This window comes from Sapajus apella, unplaced genomic scaffold, assembly GCF_009761245.1.
Source record: "Sapajus apella isolate SASKATOON/1434 unplaced genomic scaffold, GSC_monkey_1.0 scaffold66, whole genome shotgun sequence".
In the NCBI taxonomy this organism is placed as follows: Eukaryota; Metazoa; Chordata; class Mammalia; order Primates; family Cebidae; genus Sapajus; species Sapajus apella.
This window is the reverse complement of record NW_022437006.1, coordinates 9,286,628-9,313,728: the sequence shown is the minus strand read 5'-3', so window position 1 is coordinate 9,313,728 and position 27,101 is coordinate 9,286,628. Positions and strand designations below refer to the sequence as shown.

Here is a 27,101-nt window from a genome sequence, read left to right as displayed (position 1 = left end):
CATAAGACAAGGCAGGAGACTGAGGTGAACAGCATGCCCACTCTTGGCCCTTTGGGTAAATGTTAAGATAGACTGCTTTGTATTTCGCTAAGCATATTGATTAATAAATACTGAATGAAAATTTTACTGCAAAATTTAGTGAAGCTAATAGTGGCTTATTCAAAATAGCACATAAATAGCCTATTTCTAGTTCACTGAAAATTATATTAGCAAGTGTTAGTAAGGGCTCAACATATTAATTGATAGGTTATCCTGCTGGTATTTTATAATATTGCTGGGTCTGATTAATTTTCAACCTTTTGATAACGTGGTAGATGCTTAAATGTCTGTAACTGTACTTTCTCAAGGGCACAAATCATCAAGGCTCTTGCCTACTCTTCTAAGAAGAATAGAACAAATTCCTGATACCAACACACTCTGATTTCATTTGAAAGGGAATGTTATGCGGTGTGGCAGGGCTGCACAATGTAGGGATGTGGCCATTTCAATGCTAGCTAGCCCTTTCCTTGTAATGTGCTTAGCCAACTACAACCATCCATAAATGTTAGATAAGACTATTCACGGCCGGGCGCGGTGGCTCAAGCCTGTAACCCCAGCACTGTGGGAGGCCGAGGCGGGTGGATCACGAGGTCAAGAGATCGAGACCATCCTGGTCAACATGGTGAAACCCCGTCTCTACTAAAAATACAAAAAATTAGCTGGGCATGGTGGCGCGTGCCTGTAATCCCAGCGACTCAGGAGGCTGGGGCAGGAGAATTGCCGAACCCGGGAGGCGGAGGTTGCGGTGAGCCGACATCGCGCCATTGCACTCCAGCCTGGGTAACAAGAGCGAAACTCCGTCTCAAAAAAAAAAAAAAAAAAAAGACTATTCACTATAATATTATTTTATTAACATCCTTTTAAGAGAGCTAAAATGTTTCTCAATCACCATACAGTCACAGAACAATACTCCACCCCAATGAGGATATCTACTGATGATTTTTCTCCTTTTTATACATGAGGAAACTGAGATTCTAAAAGGAAAAGCGACTTGTCCACAGGGACCTGAGAGCAGAGCTGCATGGAAAGATAGGGCTTCTAATTCCCTCAAGTATATCTTATGTTCAACTTCCTAGGGGAATCTTAGAATGGCTTTCACCTACAAAAAAGAAAAATTAAAGTAAAAACACTTTTCAAAGTCTCAGAAGTACTTTATCTAAGTCGCCTCTCTTTTTAATCTTCCTTTATATTTCACAAGATAGTATATTTGCTTTTAAAACAAAGTGGACAAAAGTACATGAAATGATAGTGACACCATTAGCATCACTGAATGATCTGTCAAATTTTTCATTATTTTTTTTTATTTTAAGGAAGTCAGGAAAAAAATCTACAATTTTTTCCACGCATCCTGCTAAAATTAAAACACAGAAATTTGTGATCAAATTTTATTCCAGCTACAGTTGTGGTCTTGACTTGATATATCCTAATACATGCTAACATCATAAAGATCCATATTACTGGTTTGCCCATTATAATTAATGAAGATGCTGTTTGGTAGTCATTACAATCTGTCAGGTCACATTATTCTACATTTCAAAGAATGACTTGGGAGAAGGGAGCTATAAATGCATTTTCCTTTTGAAGAAGCCATTAAGAGTTTTCTGGGTAAAAGCATATTTATAGTTTCTTACCAGAGACAGACTTGAGGAATACATTTGAGACTTAGAGTAAAGAGGCACTTTATATTATTATTTGTTAAAATAAAGAAAGCTACAGTTAACCAATGGGACTTCAGAAATAAAAAAATTTCAAATCATCTTTCCAAAGCCCTTCAGCCTTCTCAATTCATTAAGAGTTCAAAATACAGGAGGGATGGCAGCAGCTGAAATCCCACTGGTTTCTCCTTTCCAATTTTCTAGGAATCTTGTGAATTCACATTGCGTGTACATTCCCACCAAGTTCTGTCTTTCTCTTTAAATTTTTATTATAACATTTTACATCTATGCTGCTTTTTAGGTCATGGCACAATGAGGTTATTTATCAGCAAACTCTCAACTTTAACTCAATTATTTTGCTTCCGTGGCTTTCCTGGCCATTATTGTGATTATGCTTCTAGATGAGTCATAATCAAATGAGTTCCATGGTAAATACTGATATCACATCTTTGTTCAGAGTGCCCAGGGCTCCCTGCTTTCTTCACCCATGTTTTTGTCAAATTAATTTTGACATTCCCCAGATAACAGATAGCTTGCTGAATTTCTAATGTGATACTTTGTGCGGCAGGTAATCACAAGACATTTTATAGCTAAGGATTTCTGGAAATAGTGGAATAGTAGAATGAACACTGTTATATGGAGAAAGGGTTTTAATCAATTATATCATTTGGCTGCTGATAATTTGTTAAATGAGGAAAAAACATAAAAGGGAACAATGCAGATACATCAATGAACTGCATAAAACTCACTGGGTGAGATAGTCACAGAAACCTCCTTTTCCCTCATTCCCCACTTTCTGTAAGTTACCATCAATTATCAACTAGAAATTGCCAATTGCCATGTCCCACTGACATGCCCTGGTTCAGGCATTCGTTATCTCCATCCTAGATTGTATCAGTTTCATCTGTATTTCAACTCCTCCAAGGCGTGAGGTATTTTAATTATAAGAACATCTTTCCACTGAAATGAAATCTAGTTGCTCATATATACCTTCTATCCGTGGGTCTTAATGTTGTATTTTGCAACACCATCCACCATTTACTCTTGACAAATATTTAAATCTTACTTTCACATTCTTGCCTAAATACTGGGATCTTCCACCATGCTGATCATTCCCTCTCAATATGCTCCCCCTTTAAAGTCAGCACTCAGAACAGGAGGTAGTTTTACCAATACTGAGCAGGAGAAGCCTAGTATTTCCTTTATTCTGGACACAGGTACAAATGCAACCTAGATTTTCATTAACCTTTTGACACTGTTATCACATGCTCAATTCACATGGAGCTTCATTAACCAAATACCCAGCCATTTCATGTGATCCGTCATTACTCTCTGCTCTTATGCTCTTTACTTAAACAGCTGATATTTATGAATTAGGGGCAGAAATTTAATTCATATTGATTTTTGTCTCCTCCAGAAATTGATTTTCATCCATTATTCCACAGTTTTAATAACTGCCCAGATAATCATGCTGTCACCAGGCACGCATTTCTTCATTTTGTATTTAAATACAATTTTTTTCCCCCACACACCTTGCTAAAATCAAAACACATAAAAATGTCTGTGGCTCTCTCCTATTCTGCCAGTCTAATAACCTCCATTTAAAAAAAGGAATGTATTCAGTTTGGGTTGGCTTATTTTATTAAACTCATCATGTTGGCTCCTAATGATCTTTTTTCTAATATTCACAAACCATCTGCTTAAACATCTTGTTCTGGATATGGAGATTCGTGCTTCAGCTTCAGTGTCTCCATATATGAGAATTTAGCCTATGCCCAACTTCTATCCTAACTTCACCCCTTTTTGAGAACTGTCACATTTGCCCCACTAGCTTCTGGCACCTGTCCCAGTCCCTGTATCACTTTGAGATGACCGGCTGCACTTCCACAAGCCAAATCTACAAGCTCTTTTAATACCCTGGCCAATGTATAATTTTTCTAGACAGGAAATTTAAACCCATTTGGAACAATTATATTCCTTTCTAAAATATTCTTGAGCAGCATGAGCTTTTGTAGCCTTCACCAAACCTTTAATCATTTCAATCTAAAGTTCACTTTCATTAGCAGAAAAGACAAAAGTAATATAGAAGCTGGTAAGCTGTTTCCTTGTTCATCTCATACAATTAAACTGACTCCTTAAACTGTCGGCCGACCACTGCTTCTTCATCGTCTCACATAACTCAAAAATCAATCACTCTCTCTCTGATCATGCTAAGCATTTTTTCACGAGCCTCAACTCAGTCACTCAAGACTTTCATTTTACACTCACAGTTTTAGGCTAAGAATGGAAAAAAATAAAAGATTAGAGTATTCAAGAGGATTATTAGTACAGAATGATCATTTGTTAGCCTTTTGAGTTTAATGGGCTTTAGCAGGTCTGGCCTGGCAAGGCCCAGCAACCTAATCACCATTTATGACTGCTTCTCTGGGAAAATAACATTCTGCATTCCAAAGAAGTGACTCAGAAAAAAAATTTCTAAATGACATATTTGCATGTTGAACTGCTTCACTTTTGCTCATACTCCCCATTTGTAACAAATCTATGATTTAGCTTTTGAATCAGTCACATAGAGCAAATATTCTTCCATATTCAGACAAAAATGCACATTCCATCACCTTCTGTTCTTGAATGCACAAAAAGCTTTCAACCTTGAAATGCCATGTGAATTCCTACCACAGCAAATGGGCCAATTTAGCAATTCTTACTAGCCAGTTTATCTCTGATCTCATTTCCCCCTTTTCAGAGTCCTTTTGCCAAATTAATTTTCCTTTGTTTGGTTTTCTTTTTTTGATTGCTTTTTCTTTTTACTTTGGCAAACTTAGGACCAAAGACACCAGGCAAAGTCATCATATTTCTTTGTTAATAGAAGGCAAAAGAGTGTAAGTCTAAGTGAAAAAAATGCTTGACTGAGAGGGTACTGTCTTATTCCCAAACTTTCTGATCCTGAAGATCTGGGAGTCTGTGAGCAGACCTTGGGACTTCAGTTGGGTTTCTGGGATTAGCCAGAAAGGTCTTGAATTGACCATAAAATAAACCAAAGTATTTTTCAATAGCCCCAACACCAATTCACTTGCTTCAGAAATAACCAAAACATAATCTGGACTACTCAGGAAAAAAAAAAAGGTGAAAACAGATCTTTGAACTCACTTTAACAAAACCTTCAAGCAAAAATTGGTAGACCTGTGGGCAGCTGGCTCTGATTCTCTCATACCTATCACACCTCAGGGTGAAGAAGTAAAATTAATGTTCTTTTCCCAAGTGCCACTTCCAGACCATTACTCCTCAATGTTATCGGAAGAACATTCATTTTAGGTCCATGTGAATAGAATACAACTCCAAAGCTTCCTAAAGTCTATCGTTTCCAAATTCCCACCCGCTGCTCCTGGTTTGTTGAAATGCTGCCAGGCTCATATGTTCCTCTCCACTGTGTGTCCTTCATCACGTCCACAGATAGCACATGACCAGTGCACTCTGGCCCCTCAGCAGCTTCACTTTTTACTGCCAATCACTTTCTCCCTTTCATGCACTAATGCCGTAGTCCCACCCCAGTCCTTGCCATTCCGAAAAATTCAAGAAGCATTTATTTAAGAATTATTCAAAAAACATTTATTTTGGAATCCCTCTTTCTTACCACAACATCACCTGCTCATTTTATAAGACCCCAGAGGCCCCTTGACTTCTTCTAATCAATCTGCTGACCCTTTTCTTTGTTCCCTGCCTTTTATCTTTAGGGCCACATTCCAGAGCTCACTGTTTCAGTGACACCCTTGCCAATACTGTACTCTCCATAATGCTCATCTACAAAGCTCCAACTCTGGTTGAAGCCTGCTATCTGCTTTCTCGCTGTCTGAGTGACACTGGAGAAAGCCACACAGCAGGCAAGTGTGTAGCACTGTAAATTCATTCAGGATCATCAGTCCCAAATAGGCCCTTGCCACAGCCCAGAAACCCTAGAACTTTTTCCCAGTTTCTCCAGTTAGCCTGCTCTCTCACTCTCCAAATTGGTTAAGTCAAACGATTTGCCTATTCCACACCTGCTCCCTCAAGCTGGACTTGACTGGGAAAAAGCACACAACCACCCAACGTTCACCATGACCCTTGACCACTACCCTTGAGTAGGTTCTCATCGCTGCCGGCGATCACATTCTATTTCCTCAGTGCATTCACTCTCACTCTCCTACGATTCCAGATGAGGGTCTCACCCCTTCTCCTCTCTCTTCAGATCTCTTTTCCCTCCTCAATCTTAGCTAATGCCTTGCTTTCCATTTCACTGGTAAATGAAAACCAACCAAGAAAAAGCTTTAGCAATCTACTACCATCAAATCTATTAAACTAATTTCACCTGTGTCCCAATATGCTGGTTTCCCTCATACTTCTAAGGAACAGTCCCTACAGCTATGGCCAATCCCTTCACTTATAGATGAGATTCCCTTCTTACCCGCTCAGGCACATTATTCCAGTAATCCTTCCCTCTCACTCTTGCATCATCAGATTTTCTCCCTACTGAACTGCTCCCACTACCTGACAAACAGTAATTCCTGACGTCCTAAAACTCTCTTCATGGTAATCACACTTTCAGATACTACCCCCTTTCTCTATATTCTTGTTTGCCCCCCACAAAAAAAAAAAAAAAATTGGTGTTACCTATATTCTCTGTATCCAGTTCCTTTTCTCCAATTGTGTTTTGAATCCTTTCCAATAAAGTTTGGATTCTACTACTCAATCCAAACCCCTCCTGTCATGGCAAATTGTCCATCATCATCAGAATTTGGTCATTCCTTCCTACTTTATATTTTCTTCACCTGGCTTCCAAAATTCTTCACTTTGTTCCCACCTCAATTGGCTCCTCCTGGCTCAACCTGTCCTGCTGATTTTTCCTCCTTTCCCTGACCTGTAAACACTGGCGCCCCAGAGCTCAGTCCAGCATCTCCTCTATATTCTATCTCACTTCTTTACTTGTTGCTCTCATTTAGTCCCATGGCTTTAAACATCATCTGTGTGCTGACAACTCCCAAATCTGTAGTTGGGCCCCTCTCTTTAATTCTTACACCAGATTCATATATCCCACTGCATACTGACATCTCCACGTGAATGTCTCAAACTTTACATATTTAAAACAGAAGTTTGATTTCTCTCCTGCATATCCTCTCCCTAAACTGCTCCTTCCATAGTCTTCTGGGTCAAAAACTTGGAGTCATTCCTTGACTGCTTTTTCTTGCACAGCTCACATTTGACCTGTCAACAAACTCTATTGCTTCTACCCTCTGAAAGTATTCAGAATTTGAGTATGTCTCTCTACCACCATAACTAACACTCAGAACCAACCCACCACCATCTCTCACTTCGATTCCTGAGAATGTCTAATAGGTCTCTCTGCCTCTCCTCTGCTCCTCCATAATCTATTCTCAGCACAGCCCAAGGCATCCTATGAAAACAGGTCAATTCAGGTTGCTCCTCGGCTCAAAATCTGCCAGTTTACCCTCCCAAAGGCTCACCTTCAAATGACGTCACAACTCAAAAGTAAAACCAAAGTCTTTACAATGGCCTATGAAGTCCTCATATCTACTGCTCTCTCGATCTACCATTCTACTTCAGCGACAGTGGTCTTCCATTTCCTTAAACATACCTAACAAACTCTCCTACCTCCAGACCTCTGTGCTCCTCCTCCTTCTGGGAATGCTCTTTCTCCAGATTTCCAAAGAGCTTGCTCCAGCAGCACCTTGAAGTTTTTTTCACGTGGCAACTTCTCAGTGAGATAATGCCTAAATGCCCTATTTAAAACTGTCATCCCCCCACCACACATACACACACATAATCCCTACTTTTTCTCTAAAGGATGTATTATCTGATGTTTATTTTGTGTTTTATGTCTCCCACACCAAAATGTTAGCTCCACAAGTGCAGGATTATTTTTTTCTGTTTCTTCACCTAAAATAGTAGATATCAAATGAATATTTTAGTGAATGAATATTTTAACTCTTTCTTGGATCACATGTGTTTTCATATGGTTGAAGATAATTAAATTTGAATTTCAGGGAATCAAAAGTATTTTCCATAAAGTAGTATCTTCCCTCAAAAAGGGTGTCAGTTACACAAAATCTCAAAGGGGGATAATTACTCGTTAGGCTTCCTTCTGTGTATCTATGATGCTTAATTAATAAGACATATATTTCTTCCACTTTAATCTTCATCTTCCTGGGTCTATTTTTCTATTTAGTCTTTCTAAATCCTGTGGTTTCATCATCTTCCCTATTTTATCCTATTATAATCCCAATACTCTTTTCCCATCCCAAATTCTTTCTTATTATTTATTCCAAATTTAGTAGAGGCTAAACAGTGAAATACATCTTCGGTTGGCACACGATCAGAGGTGATAAGAATCTACCAGTTTCTCAAAAGTCAGTAGGGTTTTACATATAAACCCTGATTTCTAGAATGGCTGGAAAATAGGGTATTACTAGTCAGTCTCAGATCATAAAACATAATTCCTTGGCCTTCTCTTTCCTTCCTGTGTTTTCATGTTGACCAAAGACTGATTTCTATCCATGGCAGTATCTTCCACTTTGCTGTAAGCAGATTCACCACTGTTAGATCAGAATCCTTTCCCAAGCCCCATCCCTCACCCTATATGTACTCAGGCAACTGGCCCATCTGAGTTCCTGGGTGTCAACAGAGTCAGAGTTTCTAGAAACAGCCTTGACCATTACTGCTCCCACTGCCTCTCCAGTTGTTGTTGTTGTTGTTTTGTTTTTCAACTCCTTGGGGCTTGGAATCAACCTGGGGTCTGCTGGGCCAGCCATAACTGCCCTTTAATATCTCCCTTGCTCTTAACCACACCTGGGATTGGGCAAACCAGGCGGAAGCGTGGGATATCCTGCATGCAACCATGCTGCAGAACAACATTTATCTGCTCCATCGCCATGTGGACGGCTCCCCATCCTCCGTTTGAATCACATGGCCTATTTCTGCAGTCTCTACTTTTAAGGCTGAACTCTACAAAGTTATCTGAGTCTTTGGGACTCAGTTTCCAGCCTTACTGTAACCAGTTCCCTTCCCCAGAATCATCATGCACCTAATCTATTTTCATCCATGTTCCCAAATGATAGCCACCATTCACACAGTTCCAGAGCATCTGGCTATGCCACCACTTTCCTGACTACATCCTCCTTGAACTAACTGCTTTCAAAGTAACAATGGATAAGTTATGCTTATCAATATACTGAAGAAATAATGTCAGAGATGATAACAGTGTTGGAGAAAACAAAACAGCATGGGAAAATGTTCATGACCAAATGTTAATGAAACAAGTTGTAAAACAGATTTCATTGTGCTTAAACAAAAACTGAATCAGGATTGAGACAGTTTTCCACCACAGCAAGATCAAGTGACTTTCTAATGCCAGTATTTGCCAGTTTCCTTTCACCTTGACTCTCACCCACACACCCACCTTACCTGGGAGTGTGTCTATGTCACAGTTTCTAGTTTCAACATGTTCCCAGTTCCTTATAAGCTTTAGTGTAGCAAGAATACATGCACCTTATGTTCACATCTCTGTTCACCACTTACCACTTTTGCATAGTTTGGCTAAACTTATTTGCCTCAGTCTGAAAAGTGGGGCAGGAGCTGGAGAAGAACAACACAGATATGCAGGTGACAGGTAATCAATGAACAAACTCCGCAGTGAGCGAGGAAAGAAGCCACTGGGGATGCTGCCAAGAGCAAGGTAGGCTGTGGTCTCCAGGCCGTGTGGGAAGTTCACAGCAGCATTTATTTCACTGTGATTTATGCACACTATACAGCAGTGCTGGCTTTACCCAACTAGTCACATTAGAGACACCTGAGCTGTGACAGAAAACTTCAACGTGCTTATGATGCTGACAGCCAACGCTATTCAATTGGCAGTGTTCTCTTAGGCCTTGTTTCAAAGAAAAACAGAAATTCTGAAGGAAATGAACTAATAATGATAAGCATGTTAGTCTCCCTGTTAGCCAAACTCTATAAATACACCCCATTGTCTAAAAACACTAGGCTCTTAATCCTTCTAAAATCTGAACTATTTGAGGATAAAGCCTGAGTAAACATGAACTAGGCTTTGCTTTATTTCGGTTCAACTCCATAAACTGCAGTTGGACTTTCCAAAATGCCAAATGGAGAAAAATAGAATATTGATTTTTCAGGTCCTTTTATTCCCTCTTTTCAGTCTTCTTTTTTCAATTTTGCTTTGCCTTTGGGTTCTTTCTGCCCCGTTTTGTACTGTTACACCCATTTCTTATTTTAAAATGTGGCTTGAATCAACTTACCAGATTTTGTCCTGGCATTTGCCTGCCTATACAACGGGAGCCACCCATTTTCACTGATGCTGTAAGCGTCTGCCTACAAAAAGAGCTGATTTTAAATATAATGCTTGATTCCCTTGGGCACCCTATTCCCAAGACACCACTTCTACACCTTCTGTTTGTTTGCCATGGAGACAGCAGCTTAGGTAATGCATGTTTACTGTGGAACTGGGAGTACACTGGCTAGGCTGATGCTAAGGAGAAAACACAAGCAGCTATTTACATGCTACACAAAGAAGTGGCCTTAATGAGCATGAGATGTGTGAAAATCTATGAAGCACAAGAAAATCTCAGATTCCCTCCTGAACATGTTATGAAACCATAACTAGAGAAAGATAATAGGATACAGAAATCTGATATCAACCACAGACATCAGGATATTAACAGTTTTCAATGCCATCGATGCAGTCTAGCAATAGGATGACTCTCAATAATTCTGTAAACATGAGTGAAAAATTAAAAAGTGGGGATTTAGCCTAAGAATCTCCTTCCAGCTTGGGTGTTCTGAGATTCACCATGAAAATAAGTCTTTCAATAAGGTAAATGTACTCTGTGAGCCTGGAGTTCTACCCCTGGTCATTCTAGCTTAGACTAGCTGTCTTCCACTTTGAAAATGAAAATGAGGTAGTCAAGAAGTTAATGCTGAAGGTAGAGGAAGATTATCGGTGTATCTGCCTTATCTGTGGCAACATCACTGCCGAGACTTGTCGGTCTCCAGCACTGCAACACACTCAAGGCTGTTCTTGAGGAAAATACTTTTATTTTCACATAGTGAATTGGTGTGAACTATGCATGGGTTTACCAGGCGCATCAACACATTGTTGCACACACCTCTCTTTAGATTAGATATGTTGCTTTAAAAGTATTGACAAAAGCAGCTAAAAATAAAACAACAAAAAAAGCGGTAGCTCCATGAGTGTCTACCGGTATCACACTCAAGTGTAAAATATCTGTGTCAATTCTGCTTTGGTCTCTAACTGCAAAAGTTAGAAAAAACCATAAAACTGTTCTGATGCTTTAAGATGCAGGACTATTGGCGGGCATTCACAATTTCCCTTTACCAGAAATTTTATTGAATATAATAGGGAAGTCATTGAATACTATGCCTTTCTATTACATCCAGGTGATTTTCACAGTAGGCAATCTGCTAGAACACCACAGGGGTCTCACACTTTGAAATAAAATGGCATTGTGGATACAGTTTTATGTGCCATCCCTCTTTAGTCCAGAGCACTCTCTAGTTTCTTTACTCTTGGTTGAATTGTCCAGGCAATCCATAAAGAATGAGCAAGAACAGAAAAAGCACATAATGAGTTTTTTTTTTTTTTTTTGTCTTTATCAATAATACAATTGTGCTCTGCCAATTACCGGAGTAGTGATTGTAACACACTTTGAAAATAAATCAAAAAAGATTTCTGCATTCCTAAAGTGGTAGGCCATTTACAACAGGGACAAAAATCAGGAAATGTAAGTGGATCCTGGCAGGTTTTTCCTACACATCTGGTGCAATAACACGGTACATGAGTCACAGAAACACTTCTTCCCAACCCTACCCCCCCAAATGAGCCTACTGCAGAAATCTATTTGGTAAGGACATTTTGCATAAGGCATCCTATGTGCTTAATTTTCTTTAAACAAGACATTAATAAAATCACAGTAGCATCTAATAAGATTTTTAATTCCTTAAGGGTAGGAACCATGGCTAATCTTTAATGAGTCCAATTTAGTGGGAGCATTTAGCTCCCTTCTTGGTAGTAACAACCAAGAATATTCCTAGCCCTACAAGATACATGTAGGTTGTATCACTGAAAGCTCCAGGATGAAAGGGAAAGTAGGCTATGTTCGTTACCAGTGACTGGCACTGGTCAGTGTACCTGTATATGCTTAAAGACTGCTTTCCAGAGGTACTAACAGCAGATACTGATAGCAATGGTATCAATGAATGGAACAGTAGTTTCAGAAACAAGATGCTATTTTATTGCAAAATGAATTCCCATTTGCAATTACATGAACAATATGAAGAACAAACATAGAGCATGATGCTGAGGCAATCAAGTTCAGCAACCTACTCCCCAGAGACACCAGAGCTTTGAATGCACAGTCGCTGGCATAAGATCTGTAGCCACCAAAGGAATCAATTCATAAAAAAACTTTTTTCTCATTTTGTGAAAAATCTCGTAGCTAACCAATACAAATTTAAGATAAAGCAGTAGTACTCACAAACTCTGGGGTTCGAAAATCTTGCTGACTTTCCAGTGATCCCAAATCGGAGATAATTGTCTGTCCAAGGTTTTCCAACACTAAAAATAAATGAATATATAAACAAATGAAGCACAAACTTGCATTGGCTCACATACTCCTTTACTTTTAAATCAGCAGCACTGGGTTATTAGCATTTGTAGCACACTGTCAGGTTTATATTATTTAACACTTTCAGCTATCAGGGATATTAAAGTATCTGTAGCAGCTGTTTCATCTACTGGATCTAGTAGACAATGCCAGGATTGTAGAACACTAGGTCTTCAAATTCTCTAGGCGAGGTCTAGCACTGAAAATCATTTAGCTGGTACACAGCAACCAAATGTTACAAAAGTCTAGCTAAGGAACACTTTGGCCTACAGATGTTCTTTTTTCTACTACATGTCACTGTGGAGGCTCTTTGCAGGTAGCAATTTTCTTTTTCCTTTTTTTCCTTGAGACAAGGTCTCACTCTGTCACCTAGGCTCGAGTGCAGTGGTGCAATCACAGCTCACTGCAGCCTCAACTGCCTGGGCTCAAGTGATCCTCCCATCTCAGTCTCCCAAGCAGCTGAGACCGCAGGTGCATATTACCATGCCTGGCTAATTAAAAAACTTTTTTTTTTCTTTTTTAGAGACTGGGTTTTCCTATGTTGCCCAGGCTAATCAGTCTCAAACTCCTGGCCTCCAGTGATCCTCCCGTCTCAGCCTCCCAAAGTACTGAGATTATAGGCATGAGCTACCACACCTGGCTAATTTTAGTCTGTTAGAATAGCAGTATCTGATAGAAATATAATGGGAGCCAGAAAGAGTTTACTAGTAGATACATTTTTTAAAAAGAAACAGGTAAAATTAATTTTAATAACATAATTTATTTAACCCATACTACTCTAATATCATTTGAACTTGTAATCAGTGTAAAAACTATTTGTGAAATTCTTACCTTTTTTGTATTCAGTCTTAGACATCCAGTGTATATTTTATACTCACAGCACATCTCGATTCAGACTAGCCACATTTCAAAAGCTCAACAGCCATTTGTGACTAGGGGCTACCATATTGGACAAGTGCAGTGTTAAAGAGATAGAGAAACCAAATCCAGAAAGTAGGTCATTCTGCAAGATGCTATAGTTCTATTTTGTCAACAAGTTATTGACATGAATAAAACGGGCTGTTCCATGTTAAAAGACACTGACAGCAAAACAATCATTTGCAGCATGATTCTGGATTGGATCCTGGTGTAAACAAATGAGATGTAAAGAACTTTTCTTTTTTAACTTGGAAAAACTTGAATAGAATTTTTGCTATGTAAGAAAATATTTTGAATTATAAAGAGATATTCTTAAATATTTAAGCTTAAATAAAAATATTTAAATAAGGTTAAATAAATATTCTCATTTATCAATAGGTCTAGCTTCTTTAACAAGTCAATGACATTAAAAAGGGAGATCAGATTTAAAGAGCCCTAAGGGACGTAACCACTGGCAATATAGGGTCTTCGAATGGATACTAACTTGGACAAACCAGCTATAAAGGATTTATTCTTCAACACTGGAGAGTCTAGTATAAAACTATTAAAAATTACTTTTGGTTGGGCATGATGGCTCACACTTGTAATCCTAGCACTTTGTGAGGTCAAGGCAGAAGGACTCCTTGAGCCCAGGAGTTTGAAACCAGCCTGATCAACACTGTGAGACCACATCTCTACAAAAACCTTTGTTAATTATCCGGGCATGGTGGTGGGCACCTGTAGTCCCAGCTACTTGGGAGGCTGAGGCGGGAAGATTGCTTGAGCCTGGGAGGTTGAAGCTGCAGTGAGCTGTGATTATCCTACTGCACTTTAGCCAGGGTGACAGAGCGAGATTCTGTCTCAAAAATAAAAATAATTCTTTTAATTTTATTGTGTATGATTTATCTTGGCTTTGCAGTGACTTTTAAAAATGCATACTATTTTTTTCTTTAATCCATTAAAAACTTTTGTAGAAGAGAAGGTTGTGTTCTTATTGATCTAGAAAAATTCCTTTCAGTGACCCAAAAAAAGAAACCTCAATATACATATAGAGCAGAATTATAAGAGATCGCTATGTGATTGTTTACAAAACCAAAATCAACCAACAATTCAGCCAATTCAGTTACCAAATACTCAGGTCTGGCACCTCACTAAAAAATCTCCTAATATCTGGATTCAATTTCAGGTTCACACAGAATCTGGGGAAAAAATACCTCACATATTTGTACACTTAGGACCTGAAAAGAAGTGTCAGTAGAAATGACAGTGCAATCAAGTGATTCTAACTCTTATGAAAAACTGAGTTCATTAGAGGACCCCCTACGTGTGAACCAAAGCAGCAACAGGAAACAGATGAGATGAGCAAAGGCTTGAAGAGCTGCAACCATTGCCAAAATTAAGGTGCTTGCCTCTGAGAACTCCTAGAGGGCTACAGTAATCACCGCACAGTCTGTTATACTGAGAGAGTTGTGACATACTAAACTGGTTATTCCAGTACAACAGCGGTCCAAGATAATTACACTCCTACAGAACATCTTTAAAACTTGCTAAAATGTGTTTATATGCTAGGCTAGGCTAAGTGTGTTCTATGTTGGTGTTGTGCAGCTTGCTCTACATTTGGAAGACCTAATCTTTTTTATAGAATTACAACAGATGTTAAAAGAAATTATATCTATGGTATTTATGATATTTTGGTTTTTGGCAGAACCAGCCAACAACTATAATAATGTAGATTTTTTTGTACACCAGTATTATAAATCCGATGGAGTGACTTGACATTTTATCTAGATACCTAGATGATTAGATGCCTAATTTATCTGTTATCTATCTGAGGTAAACAGATGCAACAGAGCTGCTAAAGTTGATTTTTCTCTTTTAAAAATGAGGACAGGCTTAAGAAAGTATGCATTGTGCCTAAAGACAGGAGAAACAAGATTACCCAGATGTTCTATCAAATAAACGGTATCTATGTAGCTTGAATGGATTTGTGAAAGAAATTAGAACTATAGTTTTAGTTATTCTGCTGGTATGGAAACTAATAGATTCACTGGTTAATGTCAATACAGAGAAGAAAATGTAAATCGGAGTGAATAAAAACAGAAATGGCTTTATTAAAACATCATCTAGGTGGAACAAAGCCACAGCTGTTGCTCTCATGACCTGATACAGTGCTGGGAAGCAAATGATTTATGAGGCCAATATGATAATTAGACTCCCACTACTAAGGTGCTCTAGTTACTGTTTGATATTCTCATTTATGGTAATCTAACACAACTGAAAAAGTTCATTTCTCAGCAAAAATAGTCAAAATCAAGGTGACTCTGAGGGCTTTCTATTAAAATGAGCAGAATCAAGAAAAAATTCTGAAAAGGCAAATATGTTAATTTCCTTTTTTAAATCATGCTTTTCTTAAGATAATATTTTGAAACGTATTTTTAGTACTGTCACTAGGCCTCAGCCTTATACAGCAAAAGTGCTGTGTTCAGAGGCGTCATGATTAGTTCATTTAATTTCAGCACGTGGAACAACAGTATTTGGGACCTCTCTGTCACCTGTTCATTAAAAGCCTGACTAAAAAACTAAAAACTAGTTATTCTAATGTGATGAAAAAAGCCTTGGTCTTGATATGTCAATGGGATTTTGTATGGATGCACAATGAAAGTGCAGCTGAAAATCAGGTTCAACAAACACTCAAAATCTACTTTATATTTTGGACAGATATTGTGTTGTCAGGCCCTAGGATGGCCAAGAAGAACCAGACAAGATTCCCTCTTCTTGAAGAAAGAAACCCAAGACATAATTAATGTTAATTTAAGTGTCATTTCTAAGTGGCACACTAGACAGATTTATGGAGTGCTGTAAGAATACTATCAATTGGATTACTATAGATAAACATTGAATAATTGATGATCTGGGTCAAAATAAACCCACTAAATAGCTTCTTTTCCTAAATTTAATGGAATTAATTATATGACACAGCGGAAAATAAAAGAGCATACTTAAAAAATTTTATCAATGCAATTAGCACAGTGAAATTGAAGCAAAAAAGTCCTTGGTGGTACCACTTCTGACTTACTTCTTTGATAGTCCAAAGTGAAGGGCCCCATAAGAAATTTCTAGAGGCCCAGTCATATTAATAACGCCACACTGGAAGCCTCAGTAGAAAGTTGCAGTTCACATGATTACTTATCTACCAATTAGAGATAGAGTAGCTAACATTCATTGTCCCAATTATAAAATAAAGAGAAAATCCATACAGCAAAGTTGTTGGAGACTTATATAAACTGGCCAATAAAAAGAGCCAATGTATTATATGTTACACAATTTTATAACTTAGAAAACACAAAATGATCCCACAGGAAATTCATGGTTAAAACCCCATATACTTAATATGTAGTGCCCTAGGAATAAAGATAATCAGAATTAGACATTCACATTTTATCCAACTTAGCACTACTAGCACGGCAGGTGGTTGGGTCCAACAACTCATCTGTTATGGGGACTGGTTGCCATTAAAATTATCAGAAAGACAGTGAATATATATATATAGAAAGCAAGTAAAAATATACCAGGGCCTGGTACAAAGGGCACTGGGCATAGACTAAGGAGACTGATTGGGTTCAAGTTCTGATTCTCTCATTTCCTAGCTGCATGATCCTCAGCAATGCTTACTCTCAAATTTATTTATCTAAAGCTAGTGATAATATTACTTTCTCTGGTTATCCCACAAAGTTGGGCAAAGATATAAATGACAATTTACAAGCATGTTGTAAAAAGAAATAAGGCACTATATAAAAATAAATTAAGTTCATGTAATAGACTCAGTGATGTGAAGAAACGTAAATAAAAATGTACTTAGTATTTTGTGCCTGGCACTTCTAAATGTCTTATCTTATTTAATCCTATTTTTGTCCCTGTTTTCACAGATGAGGAATAATTCAAGGTTATTAGCTGCATGAAGTTAACCACACAAAGTGACACAATGGGAATCTAAGCCTGTCTGATCCCAAAATTGCACATCTTTTAAAATACATTAATTTGTCTCCTGAGCTGCTGTGAATAAACCAAGGAACTCCTGATGTTAGATATAAGTTGATAAGAAATTAACATAGTACTGTATGTATAAATTTTTAAAATCAGCAAATAACTGCTTCAATATAGCCAGAGATAAAACAGACTTACACAATTTGGATAAAAAGAAAAAAAAAATGTAGTAAAACTTATTTATATAACATTCACAATTAGAACTAATGGTAAAGCTCCACAGGATAAACAGATAACAATATTCTGGCAAGTGGCTGAAGACATTTGTGTGCCAGGGATTCATGTGCCAGGGATTCACATGCTAGATGATATTAAGTACAGGTACCAAGATGAGGAGGGTACAGAAACTACCCTCAGGAATTCTGTGATCTAGTCAATGTACAACTCAAGAAATGTCAAAGGAATGGTCCGTATCACCTTGCAAATGAGGATATGTTCACACATCCAAATTGGGCAGGATGTCTAGAGATCTGCCATGCTGTCTTCTACCTGAAATTCTTCACCTATTTGAGAGAAGCCTCTGAAAACTGAAATCTCAGCATACATCTGACATTTGACCTGAATGCCAGTATTCACCAGTTGTTATTCTAAAAGAAACCACATGGGTGGATCACCTGATACCAGGAGTTTGAGACCATCCTGGACAATGTAGTAAAACCCTGTCTCTATTAAAAATACAAAAATTATCCAGGGGTGGTGGCATATGCTTGTAGTCCCAGCTACTCAGGAGGCCGAGGCACAAGAATTGCTTGAACCTGGGAGGCAGAAGTGCAGTGAGCTGAGACCCCGCCACTGCCCTCCAGCCTTAAGCGTCTGTAATCTCAGCACTTTGGGAGGCCGGGTGGACAGATTACTTGACGTTAGGAGTTCAAGACCAGCCTGGCTAAGATGGTGAAACCCCGTATCTACTAAAAATACAAAAATTAGCTAGGCGTGGTGGTGCATGCCTGTAATCCTAGCTACTCTGGAGGCTGAGGTAGCAGAATCACTTGAACCCGGGAGGCGGAGGTTGCAATGAGCCAAGACTGCGCCATTGCACTCCAGCCTGGGCAACAGAGTGAGACTCTGTCTCAAAAAAGAAAAAAAAAATACAGAGAGAATAAAAGCAACCACATATGGGGCCCACCATTTCCCGTCACTTCATGCTTTGCAGATTACTAGGCCTGCCCAGTCTCACTCCCCACATCACTTCAGCTGAGTCTATCCCCACCCCCGTTCCTGAATCATTCTCTGGTAGTCATAATTGTTCTCTGGGTTCCAATATCTCCTTCTCTGGCCTCAGTTTAACAGGTTTTGCTATATTTTGGTGAACAATGAAGTGAGAAAAATTCTACTTCCCATATTAGCAAGAGGCTGTAGGCTTGCAGAGTACAGGCCTTGTGATATTACAATGAGATTTTTTAAATAGAGCCAGTCCTTATTAATGCAAAGAAATGTTAATAATAAAACATAAAATATGAAGACAGAAGTGTCGCTTTCAAAAGCATGACGGCTGTGTATTGCTACACAGCACAACGGACTTGAATCGTGAGAGCGCTACATGGTCTAGCCTGCGGCTCAGGCACAACACTTAACGCTAAGTCTCAGTTTCCTCATCAGTAAAATGCAGATTATAATGCCTACATTAGAAGATCACTGTGGAGAATAAGCTAAATGACATATACATAGGAAAGTGGCTTGAAGACTGTAAAGTACTATATAAAGATTATATAGTACTTACAACCATCATTATTTTAAATTCATTTTTTAATGTGTTTTATCATCCTTTGCCTCATTAGGCACCAATTTTTCCTTCTGACTTCTACCTTGACAATCCCTGTCCTTCATTCCCTTTTTAAATATTAAAATAAATTTAAGCATAGAAAGGGATAACATTAATTAAGCAAATATTTTTGGATAACTACCACACTCGGGGCAACGTTGGTTACTTGTTTCTAATGAATAGAAATGTCAATCATGAATGTCTTTCCTTGCTTGTCTGAATCTGGATGGATCAGTCTCTTCCCCCAGTTTGTTACTGGCAAGTAAACTCAATGACTTAAAATTTACACTAAAAAAAAAAAGTGGCATTCTCTTCTAATCATTTCTGGAATGTAAATTCCAAATTCAAATTGATAGTTTTCATTACAGTTCTTTGTTGTTCCCATAGGAAGTCAGGAGCTTTTCCTCCCTCCCTGCACCTGGCCCCCTTCTCAACAAAGATATTTCTGCAATTATCATTCCCACTTCAGCTACTGTTTCTAAAAGAAATAAGGAAAGACAAGAATCATTCATGAAGGTGTAAACTTTGTCAGGGTAAGAACATTTTTGACTCATAGCCAGGGCCCAGTACTATACATTTGGCGATTCAGAAAATTAATAAATATTCTCTCTGCATTCCGGTAAAAAATGATTTTCCTCAAAGGTTCCCTTTTGCTGTGCTACCCTTCTTGAATGATGTATTATCGTGAGTTCAATTCCCCAAGCCAAAAGAGGAAGCCATTCTTAACCTTTCTCTTTCCTTCACTATCAATATTTTGGTAAGTCACTACATTATATCCTTTTTATTTTCATCCTATCCTAAGTATCTTTTACCTATCTGGAATGCACACTCCTATAGCCCCTGTGTTACTCTTTCTTCACATGTGTATTTGAATGGCACTGCTTATGTGCCAGATTAAGTTACTTGTCTCCACTTCATGCTCCAATAGCACTAATTTGCATGTCTAGTAAAACCTGCCATATCATTATAGGTAGAGCCAAAAACTCAATCATTGCATTATTATCTATTAAAATAGAGTATTTTTCTAGTTGGGCATCCAGTTACAGAAAAAAAAGAATTTTTTTTAAAGAGCGATTTTTAATTTTTATTTATTTATTTTTTAAAGCTACTTAAGTAAAGCAGTGGGAGAAGGAAGAATCTGTAACTGGTTGTGATCAATTAGTTGTAAACACCACTGCACTCAGACCAGCCAAAAAGAGTGATTTTTATAAGCAAAATTGGCAGCTCACATTGAACCAAACTATCACATGGTTACTTTTTGACAACTGCTCACCACCACTATAGAAGATAAAATCTGGGGAAAAGATAGGTGTTGATCCTTCTTATCACACTGTATGGTCATTGTTTTTCTTGTCCACTAGTCCATGAGCTCCTAGAGGGCAAACTACTGTCTTGTTCAACTCTGTATTCTGAGAACCTGAAACAACACCTTGCATACGGACACTGAATAAATGAATGAGAAAATGAACAAATGATGGAATTATAAATTTGTGGTCACTCTAGTAGTTACAAGTGCTTTTCAATTCCTCAAAATGAATTGCTTGAGAGTGTTTCTATTTCCAGAACCATATTGCATTGCACTACACTGTGATACACAGACAAAGCAGACTAATAATACAGTGTTCCTTGAAGACCAAATACTCATCAAATATTTGGACAATGTTTACCAAAAAGGAGCCTCCGCTGTACTCTGCCCACTGCTCACTGTTCCAGCAACTCACCAAATAGGAACATGCTCTTACCAGCAGCACGAAACATTCCACAGCAAAAAAAGGGAAATGGACAATTTGGTAAATCCTTTACGCGTCTCACCCTCCTAGCTCTACTGTAGGTGACAACTCTGAGGATTTCTATCATCTACAAATAGCAGTATTCCTGAGAAGAGTTTCAGTAAGCACAATCTTCTCCACCTTGTAACATTTCCATGTTTGGTGTTGTTTCGGCTCCACTTATAAACTCTTTCCCTATTCCCACAAGCCTCCTCAGCCCCAATAGTTCAGCTCTAAAAATACATCTAGAAGTTAAACATGTGTCCTTTTGAAGAGCTGGAAACAACTATCACATTCATTTTCACACACAACTGGATTACCTAATGCCTTTATAGAAAAACCCAATGTACACTGCAAACCTATGAGATTCACCATGAATTCATGAGTTCTCTTACCATCTTATAAAATATTTATTGCAGTATTAATATATAAGCCAAAAAATTGCCACTTTAGCCATTTTAAGTGTATAATTCAGTGGCAATAATTACATTCACAATGTTGCACAGCTATCACTACCATTTCCAAAACATTTCTGATCACCCCAGAAACTAACCATTATGCATGAATTCCCTATTTCCCCTTCCCTTTCTCCCTAGTCCCTAGACATCTGTAATCTTTCTTCTACCTCTGTGAACTTAACTATTTAAATTATTTCATATAAATAGAGTCATACTATTTGTCCTTTTGTTTCTAGCTTACTTGTACAATGTTTTCAAGGTATATCCAAGTTGTAGCATACATCAGAACTTTGTTACTTTTTATGACTGAATAATATTTCATTGTATAGATACACTATACTGTGTTTACCCATTCATCTGTTGATGGACACTGGGGTTGTTTCTACTTTTTGGCTATTGTGAATAATGCTGCAATGAACACTTATACAAGTATCTAAGTCCCTGTTTTCAATTCTTTTGGGTGTATAGCTAGGATTTGGAATTGTGGGTCATATGATAATTATGTTTGCTTTTTAAGGAATTGCCAAATTGTTTTCACAATGCCTGCCCCATTTTACATTACCATCAGCAACGTATGAAGGTTCCAATTTCTCCACATACACGCCAACACTTATTATTTTGTGTGTTATTTGATTTAAAAAAAAAAATAGTAGCCATCCTGGTAGGTGTAAAGTGGTATTGCGGCTTTGATTCTCACTTCCCTAATGGTGAATGATGTTGAGCATTCCTTCTAAATCTTCTTTGGGAAAACATCTACTCAAGTCCTTTGCCCATTTTCCAACTGAGTCTTTGTCTTTCGTTGAGTTCAGGAGTTACCTATATATTCTGAATATTAAAGACTTATCAGAGATATGATTTCCAGTATTTCTCCCGTTCTGTAAGTTGTCTTCACTTTCTTAATATCCCTTGATGCACAAAAATTTTTAATTTGTCAAGTCCTGTTAACTTTTTTATTTTTTTGTTCACGTTTTTGATGTTCTATCTAAGAATCCACTGCCAAATCCAAGGTCATGAAGATTTTCCTTATGTTTTGTTTATAAATTAAGCTCTTGCATTTAGGTTAATGTATTTTGAGTTAATTTTTGTCTATAATGTGAGGTGGGATTGAACTTTTGTTCTTTTTGCACATGGAAATCCAATTGTCGAAGAGACTTTTCTTTCCTCATTAAGTATATTTGGCACCCTTTTCAAAAGCCAGTTGGGCCGTAAAAATGTGGGTTTATTTCCGGACTCGTGATTCTATTCCATTTGTCTATATATCTGCACTCAAGGCCACACTATTTTGATTACTATAGCTTTGTCATTAACTTTTGAAGTCAGAACGCATGAATCCTCTGACTTTATTCTTTTTCAGAATTGTTTTGGCTATTTGGACCACTTGCAATCTCATATGAAATTGTGGATCCACTTTTTCATTTCCACAACTTTTATCATGTAATAAACAGATTTTTAAAAACTTAGATTTAGCATTAAAAATAATCATACAGCTGAAGAGTAATGTTATTTAATTTTGCCAATTTGGTATTGATTTTAAAAGCCTGGCTTAGACAGCTGATATTCTATAAAGACAAACAGTATTAATTGTAGAAATATGTTCCAATAATATCTTAGAACACTACTACTATTGCTTCACAGTCTAACTGGTTCAGGTCTCCCAAGACCCTCAGGGCTCAAAGTTGAACATTATCCTGGGTTTGCAACTGGTTATGGCTTAGTTGAAACTTGGTTCTAGTCATTGACCTGTCAGTTCCCGGATTATAGTGATTGTACATGTCCCGGGGATGAAAAAAAGGCACCACCTTTAAATTCCTATTGTCTTTCAGCTCCAAGCACATTTGAGTCATAACTTCACGCTTAACTTACCAGAGTAGGCCTGATTTCAAAACCAGTTTTTGCAGCTTAGAAGGAACGAGAACATAAAAATGAGAGGGGGAGAAAAACCACTATAAGTTCACATTCCCTTATCCAAAACCTTCTATGTCAAAACCTAGTGTTTCAGAATTTTTCAGAATTAAAAAAATTTTTTACATGTATATATTGTTTCTATTACTAATGCATCCCCAGTGAAGTCTGGAACAGCACACGTTACCCAAGCACATTCATTATTTTGCAGCCAGATAATATAAATATTCATTTGAGGGTGAGCGACTAAAAAAGGTAAATAGTCTTGTGTTGGTTGAAGTCAGATGTCTTCATCAAATGAGTTCAACTCTGTCAGGTTTTACAACCAAATGAATTACCAAAAAATTTTTTTCAGCACTTTATGGATGTATTCTAAGCAATTATGAACCTGTAATAACTAAGAATATATTCAGCACTCAATAACAGATTACACAAAATCTCAGTATAGCAGCTTATCATATACACACAGAACAAAACGTTGGCCAATTACCTTTGAATGAAAAACTAATTGACTGGAAAAGGGAAGGACCCCATAGGGTTTAATTTCCTCTCATCATCTCACAAACTGAGTACTTACTAATCAGTATTTCCCCCAGTGATCAGCTACAAATAAACTCTAACCCAGAAAGCAAACCCTAAATTTGGACAAAAGGAAAATCGGAATTGATATACCACTTTTAATTATCCAAATGAATAGAAGGTAGTCATTAATATCTAATATCAGCAAAGATGCTGGGAATAAACACACACTGGCAGTGTGGGTGGTATAAGCTTTCTGGGTAGCTATTTGGTGAGTATAGCAAAAGCTTTAAAATTACACGTACCCAGCTGGATGTGGTGACTCACCCCGATAATCCCAGCACTTTGGGAGGCCGAGGCGGGTGGATCATCTGAGACCAGCCTGGCCAACATGGTGAAACCCCATCTCTAATGAAAAAATACAAAAATTAGCTGGGTGTGGTGGCGGGCATCTGTAATCCGAGCTACTCGGGAAGATGAGGCAGGAGAATTGCTTAGAACCTGAGAGGTAGAGGTTGCAGTGAGCCGAAATTGTGCTACTGCACTCCAGCCTAGGTGACAGAGTGAGACCATGTATCAAAAAAACATAAAAATAAATAAAATAATTCATACCCTTTGATCTTATAATTCTACTTCTAGGAAATAATATTTGATTGCCTAAATAAATTAGGATACAGCTATATGACTGTATATAATGCAATTATTTAAAATAATTTATAGAAGACTATTCATGACATAAAATTTCAGCAATATATCTCAATGTGAAAAAGTAGATTATAAAATGTGATATATTGTAATATAAACCCAAAAGAATTAAAAGTAGGAGCTCAAACAGATATTTGGACATCCACATTGATAGCAGCATTTACAACAGCAATTCAAGTGTCCATACGTTGGTGTATTATTCAGATTTAAAATGGAAGAAAATTCTAACATACGCTGCAACATAATCTTGAGGACATCATGTTAAGTAATATAAACCAGTCACAAAAGGACAAAGAATGTAGGATTCCACGTATATGAGGTACTTAGAATAGTCGTATTCACAGAGACAGAAAGTAGAACGGAGGTTGCCAGGAGAAGGGGAAATGGGAATTTATTTGTTAATTGGTAGTTTCAGTGCCAACCTTTTGCAAGATGAAAAAGATTCTGGAGATGGAAGGTGGTGATAATTGCACAACAATGTAAACATAAAACTATTACATATTATATGATCTAAGACTTATATTGGGGTAAAAACAAATGTAAGCAAAAGGATAAGGAGTAGTGGGAGGTCAGGTGATCTTTATTATCTTAATACTTAATGTTCATATATGAACGCCTTTCATTCTCACATTTCTGCAAGGTAACATAAGTATTACAGTTACCTTCCTATTACTGATGAAGAGGCATGGAGAAGTCAGGTATTTTGCCCAAGATCACACAGCTAATGAGCAGTAGAATCAAAATTTGAACCCAGGAGCTCACAGGTTATGCTTTTAACCACTATGTTATACTGCCCTCTTGGTCTTAAAGAAGCTCTCTCTCTCTCTCACATTATTCAGCTCTCTGTTCAATATTCCTGTCTCAGAGAGGCTGTCCCTGAAACGCTCATTTAGGCAACCCCAGAGTAGAGCCACCATTCTGTTACTTTGCCCTGCTGTACTTTCTTTTAGCACTTAATAATTACATATTAAGAATGTAAGTTTCATGACAGCAGAGATCTCACCTTGTTCATGGCTGAACCCCAGCCACCTAGGATAGTTCCTGGACCATGTTAGGTGCTCCATCATTAATCTGTTGAATGACTGACCAAATGAATGCATAACTAACATAAGGCTGGCTACTGGAGTAAGACAGGCCTAGATGCAAATCCCTGACCTACCACTTCCTAACTTCGGCAGATCATGTGAACTTAGGCAGATGATTCAACCTTACTATCCCCCTCAGTGTCTGCACCTGGAAAACAGAAATAGTACTTCCCCCTCAGGGTTACCTTGAGGCTTAAATGAATTGTGGCATGTGAAGTGTTTAGTTACTTACCTGTAGTAAACACTGGACAAACATTAGCTTCTTGTATTGCAAATGAGAGGGGGGGAAAAAAATGCTATGCTTAAGCCTGCCTAAAGTTCTTTACATTTTTAAAAGAGGGCTAATACAGCTTTTAGAACGTAGCTGTTGAGAAATAAAGTTGCTAATAATAGTTTATTAAATGTTAATCACATTGAAGATTAGGAAAACTGTATGCAAATCTGGTCTAATACTGACAGCAAGAAGAACTCAAACATAGTACCTCTATCTAAATTCCACTTTTAAACATTCTGTGTTGTATTTCTAAATCATGCCCTCTACTTAAATTTTGAATGTATGGATATTTTTTAAGTCATCAGTCAAATAATGGACTGAAACAATAAAAATTCCTTCTGGATGGATGTTTTGTTAGTTCAGGGTATTATTTTAGGCCAAATATAATTTAATGCTTTTCCAGTTAAGATTAAATTCAAATTTAATTGTAGTGATATGCACCTATAGTCCCAGCTACTCATGAGGCTGAGACAGGAGGATTGCTCGAGCTCAGGAGTTCAAGTCCAGCCTGGCAACGCAGTGAAATCTGTATCTCTTAAAAAAATTATAAATTCATATTTGGCCACTTCCTATCATGCTGCCACTGCTCAGAGGTAAACGATGGAAGGAGTAAAGTGCAACCCTATCAGTAGAAACCTTATTCTTGTTAAGCCTTCCACAGCCCAGTAGCCTCTAGTGACTTCAGAAACAGGACATCTCGATCAGGCCCCAGCCATTCTCTTTTCTTGAGGGGTAGCAGCTGTGATGGCTATCTTAACTAAGGCCATCACTAAGTGCTCTGAATAAGGCAGCTTCTGAGGGAAACTCAGACCTTGGGTGGGGAGGAGGGGTCTGAACAAGAAGCATCTGCCCCTGTGCCAGAGGTTGCTAATCTCTTTCAGCCTGCAACACTCACAACTACCTCCTCTCCAAACTGTCCCAGTGATGCAGGTGCTCCACACAATTACCTGGTAGCTTTTTTTTTTTTTTTTTTTTTTGAGATAGAGTCTTGCTCTGTCACCCAGGCTGGAGTGCAGTGGTGCAATCTCGGCTCACTGCAACCTCCCCATCCCGGGTTCAAGCAATTCCCCTGCCTCAGCCTCCCGAGCAGCTGGGACTACAGGAGCGTACCACCACGCCAGTCTAATTTTTTGTATTTTAGTAGAAGTCAGGTTTCACCGTGTTGGCCAAGATGGTCTCGATCACCTGACCTTGTGATCCACCCACCTCAGCCTCCCAAAATGCTGGGATTACAGGTATGAGACACTGCACCTGGGCCTCGGTAGCCTTTTTACTGCATTTCTCAATTCTGAATATAAAACTTTTAG

General features: G+C 38.1%; 1 protein-coding gene across 5 annotated transcripts in view; it reads right to left on the bottom strand.

Annotated features, from left to right (window-relative positions):
- Window positions 1–27,101, bottom strand: part of ANO6 (anoctamin 6) — a 189,717-nt gene that overhangs the window by 100,008 nt on the left and 62,608 nt on the right. For 4 of the 5 annotated variants that reach the window (XM_032248381.1, XM_032248379.1, XM_032248383.1 and 1 more), the window contains one exon: window positions 12,251–12,330. In XM_032248381.1, the coding sequence (XP_032104272.1) occupies window positions 12,251–12,330 (80 nt within the window). Of the gene's footprint in view, window positions 1–12,250; window positions 12,331–20,824; window positions 21,281–27,101 lie in introns of those variants that run through there. The other variant, XM_032248380.1, reaches the window with a different exon arrangement.